Source organism: Atta colombica, unplaced genomic scaffold (genome assembly GCF_001594045.1).
Source record: "Atta colombica isolate Treedump-2 unplaced genomic scaffold, Acol1.0 scaffold153, whole genome shotgun sequence".
Lineage (NCBI taxonomy): Eukaryota > Metazoa > Arthropoda > Insecta > Hymenoptera > Formicidae > Atta > Atta colombica.
Window position 1 is genome coordinate 3,945,921 of NW_017259243.1, and position 10,182 is coordinate 3,956,102.

General features: G+C 28.2%; 1 protein-coding gene across 1 annotated transcript in view; it reads right to left on the reverse strand.

The window, feature by feature from the left end:
- Window positions 1-3,796: 3,796 nt before the first annotated feature.
- LOC108685446 overlaps window positions 3,797-10,182 on the reverse strand; it is a 66,087-nt gene continuing 59,701 nt past the window's right edge. Inside the window, exons 2-8 of the mRNA XM_018190230.1 lie at window positions 8,935-9,120; window positions 7,617-7,764; window positions 7,086-7,362; window positions 6,333-6,576; window positions 5,912-6,049; window positions 5,340-5,633; window positions 3,797-4,185 (exon numbers count right to left, since the gene is read on the reverse strand). Coding sequence (XP_018045719.1) covers window positions 3,797-4,185; window positions 5,340-5,633; window positions 5,912-6,049; window positions 6,333-6,576; window positions 7,086-7,362; window positions 7,617-7,764; window positions 8,935-9,120 — 1,676 coding nt within the window. The remainder of the gene's footprint in view (window positions 4,186-5,339; window positions 5,634-5,911; window positions 6,050-6,332; window positions 6,577-7,085; window positions 7,363-7,616; window positions 7,765-8,934; window positions 9,121-10,182) is intronic.

The window sequence follows — 10,182 nt, forward strand, 5'->3', positions numbered from 1 at the left end:
GAATTGAAAGAATAATATATAAGATCACACTTTTTGAATATTTAAAGCCTTGTAATTAATATAAGAAACTTAATGCTTTTTACATTTTATTACTTTGAATTTTTTTTGTGAAATGCGAATTATCTATTTTTATTTTTAAATGAGTATTTCGGAATATTTATTAGAAGAAGAATCGATCGATAATTCAAAGATATAACGTCTTTAACGTCACTAAATTAAACATAACGAACCGTGCACAATAAATATATGCTTCGTTTAAAACTAGTGAGTAGACTAGGAATTCGCAATTAACGCAATGATATCGATATCACATTCATTGGAAGAGTAATAGGACCATTTGACTGTGCTGTTTCTAATTCGACTGTAATTTCAGACTGCATTTCTGCGTCCATTATCGAGTTATGGTGTGGCTGTTCCATACTGATAAAACGGTGACTTAAAATTAAGAGACTTTTTGTAGAGAGATGTAAAAAACTCTGTAATCAGGATATGAAAGAATAAAATAACGCATATACAAGGATTACGTATTCGAATCACATTTTTATATCAACATTACGACAATACAATATGTTTTGTAATTTTTCAATTTTATTTTTATCGCTAGAATATATTTAGCGATTTGCTTTTCATTATAGACAAGTTTGGTAATTATTTTTGCTAAGTAATTATTTAATACCTATATAGATATTTTTTTATGTAAACCGAATCTCAGAAAAATTTAATGCAACATTCTTGACTTAGCAATTTATATATATCAAAACTATAAAAAATAAACATGTTTTCTTTTATTTTTAATTTCTCAATTAATTTTTCCATTATTTTTTTGAATATCTTTTAAGTGAGTTTCCTACGATCAAAGGGGAACTCATTTAATTTGAGAGCGAAAAAAAGACATTTATAATTCAAACTGGATATAAAAATTTTTTGTTCGGCGAATTTTACATTGTCTTTTAAAGGGCATCAATTTTTAATGTTATTAATTTGTATTAATTGGATCACGAAAGTTTTGTTGAAATATCTAAAAATTTAGCAGCTAAAAATTTAGCTAGATACAGATCTAACTGTAGTTATGTTTGAACTATTCAAATAATTATGTAAGACGCTCAAATTGGTTACTAGATACTGTTTTGTAATTGAACTTGAATTGTAGTCAAAACTTTTTGTAGTCAAGAACACTTAAAGATGCACTATACATATTTTAAAATAACAAAAAATTATGAAAAATTTTACAGGTTATTCCAGATAGCATTTAAAAGCAATACAGATTTAATGACGGTTTACTTTAAAAGTTTGTTTCTATAAATATTTTTTATCTGTACTCTAATGGAAATGTTTGGAAACTTTAAATGTTATTTTGAAATATGTCATTTTGAATATTTATTTATACAAAAACGTTTTGTATTATTATACAAAAACGTTTAGAGATTTTTGTTATTATTTTTTAAATTTTAGTTTATAGCGAAAAAATAATAACAGAATAATAACAGAGCAAATAAATTATAAAAATATATTGGTCAATAAAAATAGAATAAATAATTATGAACACAATTTTTATATGTGTATATAGTTTGCTTGTGTATGTATATATGTATATGTGTGTATATGTGCGCTATATACATTTCTCACATTCTTTAAGTTTACATAATTATTTTGAAAGTCTAAAAAAGTTATTTTTAAATTTGCATCTGATTAAATTTTTAGATACTTTAGCAAAACTTCTTTTTGTAAATAATTCTAAAAACAAGTACATTCATAAATAAGCGTATCTTAAATATTTATTATTTTATTGCTTAAATATTCGTTTTCATTAATTAAATAATTAATATTCGTGAATTTACGAAATTTATATTTTGTTTTATTCTTATTGTTTAATTAATATAAACAATCTTTACGTATTCGATAAAGTTATGTTTCAACAAAAACATAATTTTGCTTTTTTGCATATCAATCAATGAAAAACATACTTTTTATAGATCATACTAATCTATGTCGATGATTATTATATATTTAATATCATCGACATTTAATCATTTAATTAAAAACATAGATACACTTAAAATTCAGTGTATACATATGGTATGAGTATCGAATATTTACATACTAGTATAAATAGTTCGATAAATAAATTACTAGATGCACATTATTATATTTTGAATCCATCGTTGGACTCAACGGATTTCATTATGTGAATCAAATCCCAAAAAAGAGAACGCCATTATAATAATATTTACGTATATATGCACTTTGTATTTTTATATTTTCACGACGCATTATATTTTAAAGGCGATCGGACTAGTTCCCAAAACTTAAACTAACGTGTCTACATACAATCTTTTCATACATTTGCACAGTTTGCGTTTATTTAGCTGTACAATCGTAGCCAAAGGTACATATTTCAATCGTTTATAAACAAACGATTAAGATCTAAATTGTTCTCGTAAAATATCTGATAAAATATCTTTGTATTACTTTATTGAATTTTACTTAATAAATAGGGAAATTAAATTAGATCAATTTTTATAGAAATATAGATACAGATAAATACGTAAAAAATTAGACAAAAAGTCATCAAACTGAAGAGAATATCAAATACTCCAATTAATTATTCAAATTGATTTAGAAGGACAATATATAATGCCCACTACGATTGTATTTTCATCTGCCTTATTAATCGATAACAATCATTATAAACCGCAATATTCATACAAAGAGCTTACCATTTAATTTATGTAACTATTAAACTTGCTATTCTTCGAAAACATAATACATTGATAAATTAAATTAATAATAATAACAGATTATTTTTTATTTCAGGCAATTAATAGGAAATTTAAAAAGATACGACGCGAATCAAAGGTTATTTTTTTGTTGGACGGTTCCCGTAGTTTTTTTTGTCGAAAGCTGATGTTATTGTCCTTAATTACATTACGAATCAAATGACCCGTGTTCGGATTACGTTCACTGTATTAAGTTACATAAATTAGCATTACGTATACATAAATTAGCTTTTATGTATATTTAAATAAATGACGGATAAACAATTGAGGATACTTTAATATTTAATAATTTACAATTAAATATTAATAGATTATATATATGGCCGGAATAACTCAGTCAGTATTTCATATTCCACTGATCCTTTTTTATCTTTTCATAATATTTCTTTTTGATTATTTTGAAAGTTCAATAGAAGATGTGTATGTTCTAATAACAAATAACGATTAAAAAATTTGATTTAATAAATTTGATAAAATATTTTTAGTCTTCATTTTTTTGAATGTCAAAAAATGTCTAGATGTCTTTTAACGTCTGACATTTATAAAAATTTAATAAATGAGAATGAATTTTTTAAAATCATCCCTGGTAGTGCATTCAACAAGGTACATTTTTGTTCCGCATTGTTTAGAATTGTAATGTTTTATATTTAAAAATTAAAGTTAATAAAATATTTTTAAGTTTTTAAATTTTCTGTGTAATGCACATTTTTTAAATTTTATGATCGTATTTAATTTAAATTTTATATTGTATTTAAAAAAAATTATATTGAAAATATGCTACAAGTTTCGTGTTTTGCGTATTATATCTTTACATTCTTCAATTATTGATATATAGTTATTTTTCTAATCTTTCTTTACTGTCATGGGTAAAACTATTGGATAAGTGAGAAATTGAAACGAATAGTATCGAATATAGTATTTGAATAGTTTTCTAATTATTTTTAATCTTTTTTTTTTTGCGAATCCAGTAGCATTTTTTCATAAGGGTAAAATTAATGTTCCATTATCCGTGCTCGGAATTATGTACTAGCTTCGTCAATAACAGTAATTGTTCTGGTGTTAGTATTAGGTGGTACATTCATGAAACGCCATTTCGGTTTGACATCTTGCTCATTAGTTGTTGATTGAACGCCACTAATCTGATCGCAATTAGATTGATTTGTCTTGGATCGGCCCAGGGACCATCTGCGTCCACAACGATCCATAATAATTGGCATCTCAGCAATCAGATTGTTTTCGAATTCTGAGAGCATAAGATAGTTCTCGACCTTGTTGCACGAAGTTATACAATCGCCTATATAATCGAAATCTTCCAGTAAATTATCAGGTAAATCCATGTCAGCTATACCTTCCTCCGAGATACACGTGAGTTCCGGTTTATCTATTCCTAAAGCGTCTATCCCTTCACCTAGGACAATAAAACAACAGCTATGTTAAGTATTTAGTGCATTTATAATATCATTACTATGCAAAGTTTTATTTCGCATTTTACAATATGCTTCATTTGTTATACAAACGAAAATAAAAATATCAATTTGGCTATTTGAAAGATTGAATGTATTATATAAATAGGTATATAAATAATAAGAAAAAATCAAAGATTTAGTTTTTTTTACTTGAGTTATTATTAATCTATGATAAATACTTCAAGAAATAATATAAAAAGAATCAAAAGTAATAGTGTAAGATCAGAGTTTGAGATTATATACTCATATATACAGTATGATTATTCCAATATAATAATAATTATATATATAGCATAATAATTATAGATATAGCATATTCATCGCATCTTCGTGAATGAGAGAGAATGCACAATTACAAAATTGAGTGAGTTCTTTTCAATGTGAGCTTTACTTTTATTCCTCAAATAATTGTAGACGTTTGATCTAGATATACTATATCTTGCAGTGTTTCAGGAATACTGCAATAATATTACAAATGTTGTATTGCTAAGACTGAGGGATAAAATATGTTACAAATATTTTATATTTTATATTACATAAAATACATTATTATTAGAGTCCGACTAAAACTTTTATCGAAACTGAAAACGAACACTTATTACGTGTTAGTTTCGATCGAAACTATATATAACTCTTCTTCATAAATATTAATTTTAATATGTGTAATTATTGTTTCAATAATTAAATTATGATGTTTATGAAGAAGAAATACTTATATTCTTTGGTCAAAATTGACCGAATTGACAATCGAAATTTTGGTTTTCGATTTTGGCCTTTTAATTATTGTTTCGATAAATTATGATACTTATGAAGAAAAAATATATAATATATAGGCATGACCTATTTATATATATGGCCTTTATAGGATTTCTATTTTTTTAATTTTTGGTTTCAGTTTTGGTTGAAATTGATATGCAACTGAGTGTTTCGTAAAAGTTCAGTTTCGATAAAAGTTTTGATCGGACTCTAATTATAAACAATAAAATAATATTTAATAAGAATTGTTTTCTATGTTCTCTTTCTCTCTCTCTTTCTCTCAATTTTTTTTTCTTCTTATTCATTGTAAAAATTGGAAAAAGAATATAAAAGAAAAAACCTTGTGCTGGAGCAATATCGGTCCCTAGAATGAGTGCTGCAGCCGTCGTTCCGGCTGCTCCAGCAGCGGCGTGAGTTCCCTCGTTTTTAGGTTCTTGACTGAACGATAATCTTCGTCGTTGAGGACAACTGTCCGAGGAGCATATATGTTTTTTACCATTAGCTCTGGTGTGTTTATGTCTTGATAAATTTCTTCTATGCAAATCAATGAAGAAGAGTGTAAAACTGCCAACCAGAACACATGTCGAGCTGAAGTAGTAGCCAGCCTTACCACCACAACCTACATTTATATATCCTGCAAAATATATTTTTCCTCACTCTGCATTATAATGTAGTGTGCTCGATGTTTCAGGATGTTCATTAAGGAATAGAATTGAATACTGATATTTCTAACAATCGTTTTTTTTAATTTTTTAAAAATTTTGTTAGAAGTGAAACACTTCATCGTTGATTAAAATGAGACAGTATCGATCGAATGAGACAATATAAATTACTCATTATAAATTTTTCAGACTAATTATACTCGTTAAGATATAACTATATCAGATTTTTTACTATATTAGACTTTTTTACCTGATATTGGTACTCCGATTGCAATTGGTATCGCTTGAGAGCATTGAACAAAACCCCACGTTCTGGCAAAGTTCCGCGCTCTTACTCTTTCGTATGTATACATCTTCAGACTGTAATGATAGCCGCCGCAAAAGATGCCTATAGGAAAATCAGTTTTTTTTTATTACTCGTAATGTGCTCTTAAAATCTTTTATTGCGAGAGACAGAGAAGAAAAGACAGATTGCTTGTCACTAGAGCTATTACTAGCCTATTACTTCTCTTTTGCTATGATAACTTTAAGAGTTTCGATGTTAAATCATAAATTTTTCATAAATTTTGTTATTTCGGAAAAAAGACAAAGCATTCAGGAATTATCTTTGTATCTAGAAATTATCTTCTTATATGTATATTATTCAATAAAAGTAATGAATGAAACTTTACCGTAAATCCATGCGAACATAACATATCCGTGATAATTTCCTTGAACGGCGGTAAGAGCAAGAATGCAAAGTCCACACACAAAGACTGCTGCTTGTGTAAGATATTGGCGGGCTATCCTGCATTCAACGTTGCGATGAACGACTAGAAGTCCAAAAGCTACGCAGCCAAGAGTCCAAGCTAACCCGAGATAAGCCTGTAGTAGGACGACAGTATCACCAAGACCTTCTTCTTCCGCTTGATGCGCCTGCATAAAAAATTATTTATGCGATATATGTGCAGCGGATTTTAATATTTATCGTTTTTTGTGATTAAGGTCGAGAAAACAAGTCAATGTATGTATTAATTTGTATTATCATTACAGCAAATTATGAATTTTTGTTATTTTAAGTAACCGTTTAATAATTACATATTGCTTTTAGACAGTTAAAAATGACTGTTACAGAAGGAAACGATATTTTATGTTAAATAATATTTATGAGATCCAAGTCCGTTCAATTTTGATGTAATTTCCCCAGTAAGCAAGAAACATTTGGAAACATTCCAGCAACGTTATAACATTATTATAACGTTACTGAAGTGTTTCAAAATATTTTCTGCTTTATTCGCTACTAATGTTTTAAAATACTCTTTGCGTTAATAGTATGAAAATAATAGAAAATTTGTTTCGCATGAATTGTTGATTAAAAAAACGTAGAAGGTAGATAGAATACATATGGCGTCACTTATACTTCCAAATTCACTCATCATAGTTACCAGATAAAATATCGGCGTATTGATTCCGAATGCCGAAATACTGGTAGATACTAAAAGAATCCGCACTGTTTTACTTTTCAAAGTGCTAAAATCGAAAAACGGTGGTTTGTCAGTGGGTTTATTTTTGTCCTTTATTTTGCGTTTTTGATTTTTCAAGTGTAAAATTGCTCTTCGTTGAGGATGATACAGTGAAGCGCTACGATAAAAAGTGCCGAGAATAAAAGTGAGAAAGACCACTCCCGTGACAGCTTGAAGGCCAAGTCGCCATCCGATTTTACTGTAATAAAAAATTCTTATATGAACTTTAACTGGTTTCTTTCAATGACGAAAAGTCATTGTGTATTAATCGCAGAATTTATGCATTAATTAATACACATTCTGTGTATTAATTACAATACTTTTTAGATAAAAGGAAATTTTACATGGACGCGTATTTGTAAAACAATAATTGAGTACATTGAAATAAGTTCTTGATAATATTTATTACAATTTATGTAATTGTAATTATGTGTTTACGTAATATATACATACGTGATTGCTCCTTTTATAAAAGCAGACATAACTGCTATACCTAAGCCGCTTCCTGAGACGATAAAAATTTCAACCAATTCTCTCTTCCTCTTGAAATATTGAGCTACCATCAGCGTACTACAGTCTCGTGTCATTCCAACCCCAATCCCTATGGAAGAAAATATATCGATGATTCAAATCATTGTAACTATCTCTTGTTTGTTCATAGGATCGGGGAAAACAGTATCATTTTTTCGCCGACTATTTTACACTTTCGAAATTGGTGCTTGTAATCGTTTTCGCAAAGTTTTGCATAAGAGGGAAAGTTAGGGTGGAAATGGATGGAACTAATAGACTAATATTAGTAACGAATATAGATTTAGGCGAAAACAAAGATGACGCACTTGCTAAAATAATAATATAACCAAACATTTAACAATGTGGTGACATATTTTTCTCTTGCAAATATCAAGATGTTGTTATAGTTTATTATGATATTATTATTACCACTTATAATAATATATTAATTATGATAATGATTAAAACTAACAATTTAAATTAAAAAATTAACAACTTGTATCAAGTAATTTAAAAAAGAAAGCAATTTTATTGTTAATTGAATATCCGCTCGAGTTGTACCAATATATGTAATTTGAAAATAAAATTCCAACAATTAGATATCAATTTTAATAGACTTTAAATGTATAAGACATCATGACATTTGAAAAAAAGTGCCGTTAATTTATCGCAATTTCAGTGATATTTCTCGTTAGTTCTAGAAAAATTCTATGCTCTACGATTTTTAAACAGAGTTCTGGCTGCTACTTCTTCAATTTTGGTTTTTTTCAACGTAACAAATATGGAACTCTTTTTTTATTTTTATAAGGAACTATAGAACTATAAAAACATAAAGAGTGCTATTGAAATTGTCATTATTTTTTTTATATTAATAAAATATCATGTTAAATTCATAGATTCACATAAATTTAAATTGTGAAGTTAGCACGTTGTTCTATTAATATAAAAAAAATAATGTCAGTAGCACTTTTTATAGTTTTACAGTTTTCTTTATTAAAATAAAAAAAGTTCCGCATTTTTTATACAAAAAAAATCAAAACCGAAAATATGGTGTACCAACATCACGAATTTAATACGACGTTTCTTCTCTAAAATACAAAAAAAAATATTTTTACTTTTTGATACAGTTGTTTAATTTTTTTTTAAATTTCAATATCTTTGCGTCGTTTATAAGAATAATTTCTAGTTACGAGTTTATGTTTATTGTTACTGTTAATTGTGTTACTGTAAATAGTCCTTTCCGTTTGCAATTTTTACTTACCAACGACAGTGCCGTAGCTGAAGAATAATTGATGAAATTGTGAAGCGAAGGAAGTAAAAAGGCAGCCAAGGGCGGTAACAAGACCACCCAAAACTGCTGTTACTCTTGTACTTTTTTTTCGGCAAAATGCTATTGTAATCGGCGACACGAGCAGGGCGACACCCGTCGACATTGCTCCCAACCATCCTGTAAAATGAATGGACATTCCTGAAAAATCATATGGACATTCCACAAATTTTATTTAATCGTGCAAACACGTAGATGACACTTCCAGATAAAAGCTCAAAGAGTATGATTACGGGAAGATGAGGTGGCAACTATAATTATGTTCCGTACGTTCTCTTGTCCAGTACTATCTAATAATGCAACATTTCAGATTCTTATCGTTACGAGAATATGGATACCGTCTATGTATTTATCCACATACAATGTGAATTAATTCCGCAGTAAAATGTCTGTACGAAGTCTCCTCACGGAGATGTTATTAACTTTTTGCAGGAACGCCAGCGGCGTGTCGTTGATCGACGATTTCGAAGGAGATATAACTTTCGTATATCGCTCGCAATTTAGCCTGTAATAAAAAAATCAAATCAAACGCATGATTATTCCAAAAAGATTTTGATCTTCGTTACGCGCGTTATAGATAACAGAATGCTTCAACTGGCGCCCGTTTCTTATTTCGTCTGGCATGTTATTCTTTCCCACTTTTCTTTCGTTTATATGCTACTATCGTTTATATGCTACTATCATTTATATGCTACTATTTATTTCATTTCTTTTATTTATATATTTATATAATATATATTTATTTATATATTTAAAGTCGATAAAAGCCATCTGTTCTTGCGTGTTTGTTTAATGAACGTTGAACGTCTGGCGAGAATGAGATTGATTCGTAATTTGTGCAATAGCGATGTATTTTCTTTGCAGATTTCCGGGCGACACATAGATAGTAAAACGAATTTGCTTTGCAGATTATGGCTACTGCATATTGCCTAGCATTAGAATTCGACGAAGCTTCTCCATAACTAATACTTTACGATCGGAGGATAAGTCATGATGAGCGATATGACGGAAAGTTTGTTCTTCGCTTCGATTGATTTTTTAGATGTCGTTTGATTATAATTCTTGGGAATAATGTAAAAATAAATACCTTGGAATGCACTTAACTGAAACCATTTTTTTAGAGTGAAATAGATCTAATTTTTTCAGATCTAATTTTTTTCTCTTGGTATATATATATATATA